The 16,135-nt window shown below is 39.7% G+C and overlaps 1 protein-coding gene across 4 annotated transcripts in view; it reads left to right on the forward strand.

Moving 5' to 3' along the window:
* Positions 1-3,078: 3,078 nt before the first annotated feature.
* The window catches only part of POC1B (POC1 centriolar protein B), a 28,986-nt gene continuing 15,929 nt past the window's right edge, over positions 3,079-16,135 (forward strand). Inside the window, exons 1-9 of one of the 4 annotated variants that reach the window (XM_042468873.1) lie at positions 3,079-3,163; positions 4,774-4,858; positions 5,531-5,702; positions 7,536-7,715; positions 8,217-8,324; positions 8,569-8,684; positions 12,530-12,663; positions 13,270-13,338; positions 13,607-13,765. In XM_042468873.1, coding sequence (XP_042324807.1) covers positions 5,557-5,702; positions 7,536-7,715; positions 8,217-8,324; positions 8,569-8,684; positions 12,530-12,663; positions 13,270-13,338; positions 13,607-13,765 — 912 coding nt within the window. In that variant the 5' untranslated portion in view covers positions 3,079-3,163; positions 4,774-4,858; positions 5,531-5,556. Of the gene's footprint in view, positions 3,164-3,300; positions 3,320-3,505; positions 3,632-4,773; positions 4,859-5,530; positions 5,703-7,535; positions 7,716-8,216; positions 8,325-8,568; positions 8,685-12,529; positions 12,664-13,269; positions 13,339-13,606; positions 13,766-16,135 lie in introns of those variants that run through there. The other 3 variants (XM_042468872.1, XM_042468874.1, XM_042468871.1) reach the window with 3 other exon arrangements.

The raw sequence follows: 16,135 nt of genomic DNA on the forward strand, positions 1-16,135 counted from the left end.
GCAGGCTTTTGTGGCTCCAACAGCATCATTTCTGTTCCCCGAGCATAGTGGGTTTTTTTAAAAAAATGTCTTTGCCTTTGCTGAAGAAGCCAGCTTCAGAAACTAGTGTAATGTTTTTGTGCCTTTTGGTCATTCTACTAAAGGTATCACAATTTTATATTTTGGATCTTTTAGCCACCAAAATAGGAAACACTACCCTATTTGGCTTCTGTTGATTTGTTATACAGATCCAGCACCTAAAATACTCACCAGAACCGACAATAGACTACCTATGCTCTGTACCGAGTAAGAAGACTGAGCTTTGCAATGTATAGAGACAGAGTTTGAGGGCAGGGTGGTGTCAAAATCAACATTTACTGCCTTTAGTTACTTTTCTTATTTTCAGGCAGCTTAGTGGTCACTAGGGTGAAAACTACTGTAATACAGTGGGCCCTCCATATCTACGGATTCTTTATCCACAGATTCAACCATCCACACCTTGAAAATTATATATAGTAGAGAGAGAGAGATGGACAGACAGACAGATGCACACCAAGAAAGTAAGCCTTGATTTTGCCATTTTATATGAGGGACACCATTTTACTACATCATTTATTTTATTTAATGGGACTTGAGCATCCACAGATTTTGGTATCCATGGGGGTCCTGGAACCAAACCCCAATGAATATCAAGGGCCCCAATGTACCTATGAGTCCAACTTGAAAGTTTGCCCATGTTGTATTACATAACTTTAAGATCAAATCATTCAAATTTGTTTTAACCCACAGCTCACTAATCTGGAATCTTTGATATGGCACAATATAAGTGTGTGCGCATGCAATCATGGTGACAGAACCAGACTGCCATCTTTCACATAGCTTTCTATGGTATACTGAAGGGACGTTATTAAAGCAATGAATTCCGGGCTTAATGGTTGTATGGTTTTATCCCCCCACCAACACACATGCATGAGTGCACAAAGACACACACACACATTAATGATACATACAACAATTATATCAAGGTAAAGGTATTCCCTGTTAACAAGGTTGTCAGGTCATGTCCGACCATAGAGGCCAGTGCTCATCTCCATTACTAAGCTGAAGAGCCAGCGTTGTCGAAGACTATTCTGTGATCATGTCACCATCATGACAGCACAGAATGCTGTTTACCTTCCCACTGGAGTGGTGCCTATTTATCTACTTGCTTTTGCATGCTTTCGAACTGCTAGGTTGGCAGAAGCTGAGTCTAGTGATAGGAGCTCACACCATCATGCAGCACTTGGGTCTCAAACTGCCAACCTTCTGATCTTCCAGTCATCAGAACTGGCATCTTAACTACTGAGCCACCTCATCCTTACAATTATATACAGTGGTGGTAAAATGTTGTCCCTTATATAAAATGGCAAAAATCAAAGTTTGCTTTTTTAAAATTATTTTTTCACGCCGTGGATGTTTGAATCCATGGATACAGAGGGAAACTGTAATGAGTACTTTAAAAAGGAACCATCTAGCTCAGTGATGGCGAACCTATGGCACGCATGCCAGAGGTGGCACTCAGGGCCCTGTCTGTGGGCACATGTGCCATCGTCTCAGGACAGAGTTTGTTACTAGAAAGCCATAGGGGCATGGCACTTTGCAATAAATAAGTGGGTTTTGGGTTGCAGTTTGGGCACTAAGCCTCGAAAAGGCTCACCATCACTGATCTAGCTTATTCCGCTGAGTAGGTCCAGGAGCTTCTACCCAAAGTTTTCCAAGACATCGCCCATAAAAGCCCTTGTCCATAAACCTTTGCTGTCCAGATGTTTGGTGCTTCAAACCCCAGACTTCTGGACATTGCAGTCCAAACAACGAAAGGATCCTATGATTTTATTCTATTTTTCTGCATGCAGGAATCATTTCCCCCATCTTCCCACCATAGAAGCATGAAGTGTTGCAATTTAATCACTCCTTTTCTTCAGAGCTCACCCCAGACATTTTTCTACCTGAGGCAAAGCAGCACAGGGCATTCCCCCTTACCCAACCCAAAAACACACTCTCCCATCCATATGTGTGGATTTGATTATTCACGAATTTGACTAATATGTCCTCTCTAGGAATATCTAGGTCCTCCGGTGCAACTCTATGGTCAACTTTAACTAAAAGTTGCACTGAAAGACCTAGAGATCATGAGGACTCCTATTCGATGCCTGTCTCCCTTCATTTCTGATGGGCATTTTAGAATTCCTCCTGGACTGAAGGTTGAAATGTAGGACATGTTCTGGGGAAAAGGAGGACATCTGGTCAACTTGACTCTCTCTGGCTCCAGAACAGGTAATGAACCTATTTCCCCCCTTCTGTAGAGAGATCTTGTAGCACCTTTGAGACTCACTGAAAGAAAGAAGTTGGCAGCATGAGCTTTCCTAGGCTTCAGTCCACTTCCTCAGATGCATTTGATGCTCCACCTGAGGAAGTAGACTGAAATCTAGGAAAGCTCATGCTGCCAACTTTCTTGCAGTGAGTCTCAAAAGTGCTACAAGATCTTTCTACATAAGAATAATAATAATAACAATACCAAAAGCATCTGAGGAAGGAGACTGAGGTCTAGGAAAGTTTATACTGCCAAATTCTATCAGTGAGTCTCAAAGGTGCTACCAGACTTCTCTACATACTAATTCTACAGACTCAACCACACGGCTGTATCTTTGACTCTTTCCCCCTTTGGCCTACAACTCCCATCAACCCTGACTGCAGCGGCCAATGCTGAGGGATTCTGGGAGTTGTAGGCTCGGACTGAAGAGCCCCTGTTGTGGCGCGAGGGGAGTAAGGCTTACGTCACACACACAAACTTTCTCCTTTCTTTGCGTTCTCAACCGAACCTCACTCCAAACATCCGCGTCGCTAGGCAACAAGGCTCAACTTAACACCGCGGCGTCTACGTCATGGGTGTTCCAACGGACTGGAAATGAAAGCGGGGTGTGGTTTTGCTTCGTAGGCTGAGTCACCAAGTCCAGACCAAAGTAGTAGACTTCCGCCTCCCTGGCGAGGAACACCTCCAACGTCCATAACGGACATTGGAAGTGTTCCTCGCCAGGAAGGCGAGCTCGGCTCGGAAGTCAACTACTTTGGTCTGGAGCGCGGGCATTTTGACTAAGCTGCTGGCCAGGAAGCAGCTCACAATGGCCTCGGCTCTGGTAGGAGAAGGGTGGGTTTGACACCGCTCAGAGCGCCCTGGTGCCATAATAAAACTACACTTCCCATAATTCCATAGCTTCGAGTGGCTGAAGCAGTGCCAAACTGGCTTATCCCTATATAGCGGTGCACAGATTATCCCCTCAGCTGCACTGATTAAGGCTGACTGGTGCTGTATTAATACACTCATCCCTCCATATTTGCGGCTTTGATTCATATCTGTCCTCTCTAGGAATATCTAGGTCCTCCAGCGCAACTCTATGGTCAACTTTAAAAGTTGCACTGAAAGACCTAGAGATCCCTAGAGAGAATAGTCTACTAGGCATTTGTAGCTCCTCCAATGCAGTTCTATGGCCGGTGTCTGTCTGGCGTTGAACATAGACACTGCTAGTTCGGTATGAAGCAGTATATAAATGAAGCTGGAGCTGTTTTGTACCAGTATGGTTTAATGGTTTGTTGGACCATGACTCTGGAGACCAAGGTTTGAATCCCCATCAGTCGTGTAAACCCAGTGGGTGACCTTGGGCAAGTCACATTCTCTCAGCCTCAGAGGATGGTAATTTGAAGCCCCTCTGAAGAAACTTTGGCCCCATACAGACAGGCCAAAATAAAGCTGGTTTGAGTCACTTTGTAGGTATGCTGTTTATAAAACGCATGCGTACTAAGAGTCCAGAAGCCACACCAAAGCCACGCTCCAGGCCTAAAGACTGGAGCGCATCTTTGGCACAGCTTCCGGACTCTTAGTATGCATGCATCATTTAAACAGCATACCTCCAAAGTGACTCAAAGCAGCTTTATTTTGGCCTGTCTGTATGGGGCCTTTGTTAAGAAAACCCTGAGTTTAGGTTTGCCTTAGGGTCGCCATAAGTTGGAAATGACTTGAAGGCACACAACAACAACAACAACAACAACAACAACAACAGACTGGAAATACAACTCCTTCCTCTACTCTGTTGTTTTCTTTGCAGAAAAAAAGGACTAGGAAAGCAGCAGACGTTAGTGCCCCATACAGCTGGGAATCCAAACAAGAACTAAGGTTTTAAATTAGAAATTGCACCCAAAATTTGGATCAAAGCCCTGGTTGCAAAGCAAGGGTTCAGAAGACACTTGTGGTATTGTAATGTACGCATCAAGTATAACAAAGAGTACTGTGGCACATTAAAATCTGAAAGACTTAGGCGCTTTACAGACCGCCTAAAAGCGGTGGTCTGCCGGCGCTGCTGGTTGCTCTGTGAGGGAGCCATAGCAGCCAAACCACATGGCTCCCACACGGAGCAAAAAAGAAGCCCCAAAATGGTGCTTCTTCCCGCGGTGCGGTTATGACACCACGAGGCGCCAATGGCACACTCGCGACGTCATAAGGGCCACGTGACGTGCGGACGCTATGCATCCGACACATAATAATGGCGGCACCTGTGTGTATAGGGTGCCGCCATTATTACGCCCCCGTCACGTGCTAGGGGTGAGGCCGGTGTGGACGCTAGGTCCCCGGCCAACCCCTAGCACGTGATGGGGGCGCCTCAAGAGCCCGTCTGTAACGGGCCATAGTGTAGTATTTTACTGTCAATTGCAGTTTCAGATTATGTGACTGTTTAAATAAAGCTGCATGTAATTTTCTGATAGGAGGATCCCATCTTGATTCGTAATTTTAAAGGCCATGAAGATGCAGTCACCTGTGTTGCCTTCAATCCCACCACTAAAGCACTTGGTAAGTCCGTTGGGAGTGTTTATGAACAAAAGGGAACTGTATGGTTTCTTCTGGGTATCTCCATATGCAAACACACCTAAACAATCAACCCATTCTGTTCTTCAAAGCCATATATTGAGTTGCTGTCGGTCGGAGACTTGCAGAACCAAGGCAGGAAGCCTCCGGATGCTGCTCCAAGTGACTACTTTGATTTTTAAACTCTTCAGAGTTGTATATCATTTTAATAAAAGCAAGAGATTGTTCTTCAAATGAGAACACTTTGTTTTAGAATGGTTTTCACCCTGTGTTCCTTAGTGAATTTAAACTCAGCATAATACTCACAGGATTGCAACCTTTGTTGCACTTAGATCATTTTCAGTTTTCTGCTCTCCACCTTCAGTGTGCCATACTGCAGTCATTCCTAGTCAACCCAAACATTTAACACAATCTTATTTGCTGATTCTTCGGTGCAGCATGTCTAAACTGCGCTGAAGAAGGGGTGTGATGCCACCCACCTTCTGGTAGGGCGGGTGTGCGGCATGCAGACACCTCATCGCTACTCTGCCTTGAGGCCAGCATTAAACACCAGTCTGTTTAGTCCCTACCTTCTTTGAACTTTATGTTGAAAAAAAATGGCCTTACAAGCAGGACTACATTTATGTTTTTAATATCTTTCTAATTATTTCTTGCCAGCTACCTCTTCCCTTGATAGATTTCTTATGATATGGAATCTGAGACCAAACTCCAAAGCCTTCAGATTTGTAGGTCATGTAGAAGGTGTAACTTGTGTACAGTTTTCACCAGATGGGCACTTGCTGGCCTCTGCTTCTCAAGACAGGACAGCCAGGCTGTGGATTCCTTGTATGTAAGTAGTACTGAAATTTGAAGATATTTGCTTTGCTTGTTTTTCAACAGTGCCACTGTTTAATGTATGCTCGGCTTAGGGCATCTTTTGTTTCTTCCAGAAGAAAGTGTAGATGTCCCTCTTCTCATCTTCAGAATTTACTTGAGCTGAGCCAACATTTCCAGGATCTTAAGGCTCTGTGTGCTAAAGATGCTTGAAAATGTAGCCTTTATTTATGGTTGCTGGATCCTTCCTATTTCAGTTCAGAATGGTAGATGGTACTGTGAATGCAACCTTGGAATTATAAATTGGATTCTAATTAACAAGCTGACCTTGTAATGTACAGATTACACGATTGATGGCCAATTTTCTAATGGAGGCAACAAAAATCTGGTACAAATTAAATAATGGTTAGAGTTTAGTGTTAGATGATTTTAAGGATGATAAATTTTAAAGTATTCATGTAGACTATTTTAGTTAATTTTGTATTGTATTGTTTGTTGTATATTGTCTATTGAGATGCTTAATAAAGGTTGATGAAGATGAAGATGAACAAGCTGACCTGTTGATTGCTTTATACAGGCTTAATATGCTAACCATTAAAAGCTAGAGAGACATAAGATACTGTGACCTGCATAGATCTGCAGTAGCTCTATGTTTCATATTTCTTTCAAGTCAGCAATAAGCAAACTATTAAACACATGACAAACACATGAATTTCAGGGAGTTGTGTGTTTTTAATATTTGTTCACTACAATCATCCTGTCTGAACTTTAAGATACTATGAATTACAAATCTGAATAAATATTTGTTGTACATATTTATCATAGAAAAAAGTAATCACTCAAGACCACAAGGTTGCGAGTTCAAGACCAGCAAAAGGGCCCAAGCTCGACTCAGGCTTGCATCCTTCCGAGGTGCTAAAATGAGTACCCAGACTGTTGGGGGCAAATTAGCTTACTTGCTAATTAGCTTAATTGCTGTTCACCGCTATGATCTTTGGAATAGTGGTATATAAATAAAACAAATTATTATTATTATAGAAAAAAGTATGCTGATAAATTGTCTTCTCCATGCAATACTGGAAAATATTGATTAATTGAAGAATATTCTTAATTAGCAAATATAACTACAGCTATAGTCCTAATATATACTGAGATCCAGAGAACTTCACATAGTGTTTCCCTTCTGCTCCTACTTTATCCTCTTGCCATCTTTCAAAACAAAATAAAACCAAACTCCTCCTGAAGTCCAGGCTGCAGTTCAGATTAGCATTCATTGTGGTAAAACAGGATGCAGCTAGAAAGGAAAATCTGCAATCCACTCACCCTCAAGCCAAATGAAGAACTTTTAGGATCCCTGATAAAGATGTTCTAAATGCTGGATTAAACTGCACCTGTGTTACTTGGAGGGGGGGGGGACACCAAATAAGACACACATAGACTTTGAGCATATAGCTCAAAGGCATCTTGTAGCACCTTTGAAACTAAGCTCCAAAACACACTGCAGAAATAATCCAGTTTGAGACTGCTTTAACTGCCCTGGCTCAATGGTAGGGATTTCTGGGAACTTGTTTTGTGAGACATTTAGCCTTCTTTGTCAGAGAGCTCTGGTGGCACAGTAAACTACAGTTCACAGGATTCCCTAGCACTGAGCCAGGGCAGTTAAAGCAGTCTCAAACTGGATTATTTCCTCAGTCTGTTTGGAACCTAACTGAAAGAGAGAAGCTGGTAGCATGAGCTTTCACGGCTGTGCACCACTCTTTAGGGTCCTTCTGCATGACATCCAAGTTGGGGGAAAGATGGATTAACCTGCAATATTTATTAACCACCTGATTTTTTTTTTTATTTGCAGTCACGGTGAATCTACAGCATTGAAAGGCCATACTGCATCAGTCCGCAGTGTGAACTTCTCGCATGACAGTCAGTTTCTAGTTACTGCATCCAATGACAAGTCAATAAAAGTATGGAATGTTTACAGACAGTATCTTTTGTTTACCTTATCCCAGCACACACACTGGGTGCGCTGTGCCAAGTGAGTGTTTGTATGCCTTACCCTCTTGATTTTGAAAAGGTGTTCCTGTTCTTCTCCTGTGTGGCAGATAGTTTTCTCTCTTTCTACTACTTCATGAGTTGGTTCCAAGGCAAGGAAAAAAGGCTCATGATAAGTCTACTTGGCTGAAACCAAGTAGTTCTTCCATCTGGTCAGAGTCTGGTTGGAAGACTTCCTGAGAATTCTGTAGACATTGCCCTGAGTTCCATAAACAGGCCTAGAAGAGCATTACATTCCTTGTGTTAAATATGTGAAATTGCCCTGAACCAAGTAATGGATATGAATTACAATAAAGTCTACAAATTATAGTAAACCATGCAGTGTACGCACTGGCAGCATTCAGACCTCATAGTAAACATAAGTGAAACTAACCTCCTCCATGGCTTGCATGCTTCCCTTTTGCCTCTCTACCTTCAATGCAGCCAGTAGTTGTGAAGACATATATCTTTTTTTTTAACAAAAATATATTTCTTTCCTTTCTAGATACTCACCTGATGGGAGATTAATAATATCTTGCAGTGAAGATAAAACGGTTAAAGTCTGGGATATACGGAACAAGGCTTGCATTGATAGTATAATAGACCATGATGGGTAAGCACTACTAATGTAAGAAAGAAGGGCATATTCTTGTGACCATTTCAGCTAACATATGATCATAAAAGAAGGTTAAAACTATTGTGATTCAGAGATACATTGTTACTGCCTGCATAGCAATTGGGATGTAAAAGAAATCTAATTTAGAAAATTTAGCCCTATTTTCAGTTTACAAAGATTAAATGGAAGGGATGGCATTGCACCTTCACAGTAACAAACCATTATTTTTAATTCTTTGCAGAATTGCAAACTATGTGGACTTCAGTCCTGATGGTACTTGCATAGCTTGTGCAGGTTCTGATCACACAGTGAAGATCTGGGATATTCGAACAAACAAGTTGTTGCAACAGCACCAAGGTAATTGTGTATGCTGCTCAAGATTACTAAACCGTTCTCTCAGTCTCCATCTCAATGTATCTCTGTCTCCCTGCCTACTGTAATTTATTTAAGAGTTAATTTAGGTCATAGGAACAAAAAGTGGGAATTTGCAAAGAAGGAGCCCTATTAGTATCTTGCAACATAAAAAGGAGGAAGAGAGGGGTAGAAGGAATATAGACCACTCTGTACTAGCTGAAGAAGTGGGTTTATATCTATGAAAACTCATACTGAAATAAAAACTAGCTATTCCTAAAGGTGCTGCCGCATTCCTTTTCTTTCTACCCACTTTCCTCCTCTTCATGGTAAAAGTGGGAAGCCTCTGATTATGATTTTATATCTTGCACAAAATTCTCAGGCATCCTTAAGAAAGCCATTATTTTTTCAGCTAGTATTTTTTAAATGTTCTGCTTTATTACCATATGGCAATAAAACAGTATGTACTATATATGCTTGACTATAGGTTGAAAAATGTATGCAGAAACAGAAAACTGGAATTCAAATCCATGTTCAGTTAATCTCACAAAGATGTTTTGAATTTTAAACAGTGGTTTCTAAAACTGCTATCTTTGGTCATCACAAGCCCCATCTGCAAACAGACCTTTCAATAACTCAGACAGGAGTGTTATCTTGTCTCAAATGATAATGATAAAGACCTTTTATCATGCATTAGAGATAGTATTTTAGTCTTTTGCCATCAATTTGTGTTGGTTTTTTTTACTGATGACACAGACTTACATATCTGTTACACAACAGGAAGCCACTGTTATCTGACTCACAGGAAAAAATACAGGGCAAAGTGAGTTCACAAACAGCAGGAATTCTTACCCCAATATAGGTGTTAATAAACTCATCTATACTAGTATGTCTGCTGCTCCCCCCCTACTATTTGTTAATGACCACAGTTAAGGTAATGATAACTGTTTTTGCTTTTCATATTTCACTTTCCTCACCCCACCCCAAACGTACATAGCTCCTCTGAGTGCAAGCTACTATTTCATCACAGTTCAGTGTTTTTTGTGAGTCGTCAAATTTTGGGACATCCTCAGGTCTTTTTCAACCAAGGAAGTGAGTGGATCTGGTCAGTTTCTGTTTTTCAGAAGACCTTGCATAGGCCAAAGGAAAACCTTTACATGCCTAAAATAGTAAAGCGGCAGAAATACCTGAAAAGGTGACATGATGTGGATGGGAGCACTAGTGGCTGCTTGGGAGGGAATTTCTCCACCCCAAATTTGGAAGAGTGTGGGGACTCTTAGGAGTCTGCCCAAATGGTCTTCTAGTGGCCTGCACTTTTCCCACCCCTGTTATATAGCTTGCACACTATTCCTAACATAAAAAGGTAACCGGAACATCAAAAAGCATACAGCCAAAAAGTAATGTAGCAATTAATGATAAAACCATTGTGTACATTCTTATTACAGACTGAGATGCGAGTGGGTATCATTATGTATTATTTTAACAAATTGGGGTTTTGAAGTTTTAGGCATGATAGTAAAGATAACTAGAATGCGCTCTTCCTTATAACTTAATTGTATTCCTATTGTAAACCACAAGATGGCAGCAAAATATCCCTAATCATAAGTGTATTTGCTGCTTAAATGAGATAATATCAGATTAACACAGAAAAGAAAAAGGAAATGATCTCAAAGTGTTGTTTTCATGCTGTGTTCTTTTTGCATCTGACTGTTGCTGGGATCCAGATTTCCACATCCTGGGTATCCTTGACCCAGTACTCTTTCTGGATTGAGTCCAGGAAATCCTGTTCTTTCAGAAAAGGAAAGTTTTTCTTTAGAGATGTTAAAAGATATGTGTTCTTGTGTTTTGTTGTTGTTGTGTGCCTTTAAGTCATTCACGAATTACAGTGATCCTAAGGAGACCCACTCATGGGGTGATCTTGGCAAGATTTAGTCAGAGCACATTTTGCATTTGCCTCCCTATGTGGCTGAGAGAGTGTGGTTTGTTCAAGGTCACCCACTGGATGGGATTCAAACCCTGCTGTCCAGAGTTACATTCAACATTCAAACCACTATACCACAATGATGTAGTTGTTGTACACTCTCTGTAAAATCCCCATTACTGTCACAGCAGTTACCATTATAATTTGCTTCCTGCAGCCTAGGGTTCTGCTGTCCAATCATGAATTTGTTGAAAATTGTGATCCTGATTTAAACCTAGCTCTAAACTCTAATGAGGCCACTTTAACAATGTGACTTTCACTTTAGAAACTGGAAACTGAACACTGTTGTTGCCTTTCAAAAGGGTTCTTTCAGTTATTTTTAAAAAGTTTATGAAATAGTGTATCTGGCTATTCTTGCAGAAATTTGTCTTTCAGATATTCACACGATTTAGAATCTTTTACATTTGCCTTGCGGCCACAGCTCCACTCATTAGTATCCCTCTTAGAAGTCATCTTAAATCCATCCACCCAACTACTGTTAAGGGTGTACTGGCAGTTTTCCTCAGTGTTCCCATATGTTCTTTTGTTTTCGCTAATCTTTTCTTAATGGGAGTTAAATGAGCTGGAAATTTTAACAATCATCCCATAGGTAGTTTAGAGATCTAGAGACTTACCCCAATATATGAGGTAGGGGAAGGCACCAGCTCCTCTTCTGAAGCTGTCTTGTGTGCCTGTCAGATAAAAGGTACTTTGCCTTTGAGAAGGCTTTGAAAATGATTTGTGAGCATTCAGAGTAGACATCAATATCTGACCTGGTTGTCAGAAGCTGTGAGTGGCTTAAATGGTTTTGGATTCATATTGTACTGTATTTAGTGGTGTATATAATCAAGCTCCAACTCTAAACTCCCAGCTTAAATTGAGACATCACGTAACCCCTTTACTTATTCTAATTATTAATATTTCATGTTTTTCATTCTTTGGAATCAACCTTGTGTTTGTTGTTGTTATGTCTATTCAAGTCATTTCTGACTTATGGCAACCAAAGGCAAACCTATTTTGAGGTTTCTTGGCAAGAATTTGTTCAGAGGAGTTGCCTTCCCCTGAGGCTGAGAGCATGTGACTTGTCCAAGGTCACCCAGTCAGTTTAATGGCTGAGCTGGGAATCGAACCATGGCCCTCAGAGTTGTAGTCCAACACTCAAACCAATATGCCACACTGGTACAATTTTATTAACCTTAGCAAAGCCAGAGAATGAACATACAGAGCAACACAAGTCATTTATGTTATTTCACTTAAAGAAGGAATTTGTTTTTCCAGTCACAGAAAATTGGTTAATGATGGGACCTAATGTCAGTGAAGCAGAGAAACAATATTTTAAAGTACTGCAATTGAAAGATAGCAAAGCATATATCCACAAAGAAAAGTTTTATTCTTTTTATCATAGTTAAATGAGAGATAGTTGAAATGGAACTATTGTTAAAAATTAAATTATAAGATAATGGCAGTGGTTCAGAGTGGCTGACAGGCCTGAATCCAGATAGGTAATTAATGTGGATCTCTCGTCTTTCAACTAAAATCAGAGAAATGTACTATACACCCTAAAACCCTACTTCAGATTGTCCCCACTCCCTCCAGACCAGGTTTCAGGGTACACGCGGGACTTTAGGAAGAGGTTTCACAGCTTAAATATCAAACTGGATCCTAACCAAAACACACATAAAATTACTTCAAGGCTGTTTAAAAATGAAATCCCAAAAGTGTTACTCAGTAGAAAATGAACTGCATTTAAGAAACAAATTAACTTTTAACTGTAGTTCTATACACACTTAGCAAGTCCTGTTGTAAACAGTAGAATGCTGCTGAATAATTCTTAACATTGTAGTGTCTCCAGTATTTGTACCAATATCTGAATTATTTTAACTTAAATCAGTTCACAGAGCTGGAGTTAACTATGCATCTTTCCATCCTTCTGGTAACTATCTTGTCACGGCTTCCAGTGATGGTACCCTTAAGATTATGGATCTTTTAGGAGGAAGACTTTTATATACACTTCATGGACATAAGGTAGAATTTTGTTGCCGCTTCTCTCTTGTTCTTTGGTCTTACTTTAAAGGAACGCTTCATGCATTGCTATTTTTCAATATGAATAAAATCTTTTTGTCCCTAAGTCGTCATAATGCAAAACATGTGACTTTAATATGTCCTGTGACACTGATTGAACAAATGCTATACTAATAAGGTGTCCCATTCAGTGTATTTGTTGTATTAATAAATATTCCTGTCTTCACTCTATACATTGTGATAAAATTAATAATTTTCTATGTTGGGTAAGAGATTTGGACCAAATTGATTTCCAAGAGAGATATTAGTTTGTGAAGTAATTCTAAGTGTATAATACCTTAAAAGTCACAGTACAGTGTGGCATTGGTCATATTTCAAGGTGACATCACCATATTTATCACACTCCCAAATTTCCCATGCTCTGTTCTAGGAGTGAGAATAGGATAGAATAGGGTTTCCTAGAACAGATCATGAGCACCAGACTTTTTATATTTGCATTTAAAAGAGAACAAAAGATTAGTTGAAAATTACTGGAGGCTTTTATGTTGTCTTTTTTTTAAAAAAACAAAACAAAAACAAAACTTGCCTGCTTTCTTTATTTCAAACTAGGGACCTGTCCTTTCTGCAGCCTTTTCGAAAGGTGGGGAAATGTTTGCCTCTGGTGGTACAGATGCACAGGTTTGTTAAAATTTTGATGTAAAGCACATCTTACTAAAAGTACTAAATCAATATAACTTTTCCTCTGCTATTAGAATGGTTAAAATTGTTGTAATTTGAGCTTTTTTAAAAAAATACTTCAATAGGTAGACTTTGTTTATAGTCAGATAACATGATATACTGTCATACTTTAAGAGATGCAGAGTAGTCAGTGCTGTTTCCCTTTACAAAATAAAGGGACTTTGTATATATTTAACATTAGTAAATGTATATTTATGACTTCTTATAGGTGTTGCTGTGGAAGACAAATTTTGATACATTTGAATATAAGAAAGTTCTCAAAAAACATATGCGAAGAATATATACTGATGATCCCCCCCACCTTCTTGATATTTACCCACGATCACCTCATCATCATCATCATCATGCAAAATCACAGTCAATAGAGGTAAACTATTATGTCATCAGATATTTAGCTAGTTGTGACCTGATATATAGTATGTTCACTTCAAGGGAGTCCTGCTTCCAAATGTTGCAGTGTGGAGTCATATTCAAAATTCCACACAGATAGTCATGACCTTTTCCAACATATTTCATTCCTTAGCCCCCTCTTTCCAGTTTGTCCCCATAAGTGGGAATATCATAGTCACTAAGCATGCTCTTCTTCTTCATTGGGCCATTTAGGGGTGTATTTTTCTCTTAGATGGTGTCAGTTTTGGTGCACGAGGAAAGACATTTAGAAAATGAGTACTCTGTTAATATCCAGGGTATACCTCCTCTCACTCGAGATGTCTAGATGGCACTGACAGGTAAAAGCAATAAATTAGTCTAGCTTAAAACGTTTTGCATGCTCCATTTTTTGCATACTAGAGGAAAGAAAAAGACTAGTTTGCTATCAAATCAGTTAAGAATTCATAGAATAAATTGTTAAGGAAACAGTCATGACTATAAATTGTTTATAGTCAGTGGTCTAGCACTAGCACAATTTCTACTGGTCTTTTTTCTCCTTGATTCAGAATTCTATTGCTGTTTAGTGTTTTATCACCTGAGATATACAAAAGAAGATACACACAAATAAAAAAGAATAGTATTTCAGACTAAATGGCAGCTGTCCTGTGTGCTGACTTTAAGTATTTACACGAGTAAACAAAGATAACTTTTAATACAGTTATTCTACAGTTACCCACTTCATGTTTTACAGCAGTTGTTCCCAATCTTTGGTTCTCCAGATGCTTTGGACTTCAGTTGCCAGAATTCCTGACTATTGACCAAACTGGCTGGGGCTTTTGGAAGCTGAAGTTCAAAACACTTGAAGGACCAAAGTTTGGGAACCATTGCTTCACAGCCTTAACCTCAGTAAATGTTGCTTTTACCCAAGAAATACCTCTACTAAACTATGACTCAGCCTTAGAAAAGGGAGGCCAGAAAAGTACATCATAATAATCCCAAAGTGCTGGCAAGCAGGCACGAGAGAACATAAATATTTAGTATTTGGAAACAAAAGAACAGAAATTATCTCTTACAACTGGCCAAAGCTGTAACATAGTAGTTTTCAGGGAAACTAAACAGTCAGGGCTGGACAAATAATTTGTTCATTTGTTTAATGTATCTTGAGTTGTCTGCATAAAAGATCTGTGTGTCAGGGAAAGTTTGGAGGACAATGGTGGCCCATAGGGTGGGTGGATGGGTGTGTTCTGTATATCCTGTCTTTTTTCCAAGACTGCAGCTCTAGGTGGAGTAAAGAACAAGTCTAAATAAAACACAATATAGTATAATACTGAAACACTACTTACTTGAAAATAATTTGAATACAAGATCAATTAAAATAATAAAAATAAAAATAATTAAAAAATAATTGACTTGAAAGTTTAGAAACGCATCAGTTAAAATAATAAAAATATAAATATAACATGAAACACCTTAATGCATGTTAACATTGTGTTGTTGTGCATGATACTGTGTTCAAAATATATTGAAGCTATGCTTGCTTTTAGTAAATCAGTGTTCGTTTTAATATTCCTACCTTGCACTAGATGGCACTACAATTTAATATTTTTAATTATGGTGGAAAACAGCCTAGTATGAAATAGGATTTTCAATTGAGTACCTTTTTAAATATTGAAAATGTCACTTACATAGTTTTAATCTATATACAGCCATTCCTCCATATCCACAGATTCTTTATCCATCAATTCAACCATCCACGGCTTGAAAATATTCCCCCTCAAAAAATGTCAAAAAGCAAACCTTGATTTTGCCATTTTATATAAAGGACACATTACACCATTGTATATAATGGGACTTAAGCATCCATGGATTTTGATAGCCATGACAGGTCCTGGAACCAAACCCAAGCAGATATCAAGAGCCCACTGTATGTAGTTGCAGACTTGTTTGGCTACATATATAACTCATTAGAAAAGACCATGCTGGGGAAGGTGGAGGGTAGTAGAAAGAGAGGAAGACCTCAGGAAGGTAGATAGAGTCAGGGAGACCACCAGCTTGAGCCTATAGGGCCTGAGCAGACAGGTAGAGAATAGGGAGACTTGGAGATACCTTATTCACAGGGTCGCATCACATCAGTCAAAGTCAACTTGAAGGCAGCTAACAACAAAACAAAGTACAGTGGGTCCTTCCCTTACGCAGGGGATCCATTCCAAACCCACCCACCCCGCATTAGGGGAATTCTGTGTATGCTCGAGCTCCATTAAAAATAATGGGACTTGTGTGGCGCACACACCATTACCCCTACTGGGGCACACAGAGGCTTCTTCCACTGCAGCTTTCGGCATATGCTGAAAGCTGCAGTGGAAGAAGC

This window comes from Sceloporus undulatus, chromosome 5 (genome assembly GCF_019175285.1).
Source record: "Sceloporus undulatus isolate JIND9_A2432 ecotype Alabama chromosome 5, SceUnd_v1.1, whole genome shotgun sequence".
Classification (NCBI taxonomy): domain Eukaryota; kingdom Metazoa; phylum Chordata; class Lepidosauria; order Squamata; family Phrynosomatidae; genus Sceloporus; species Sceloporus undulatus.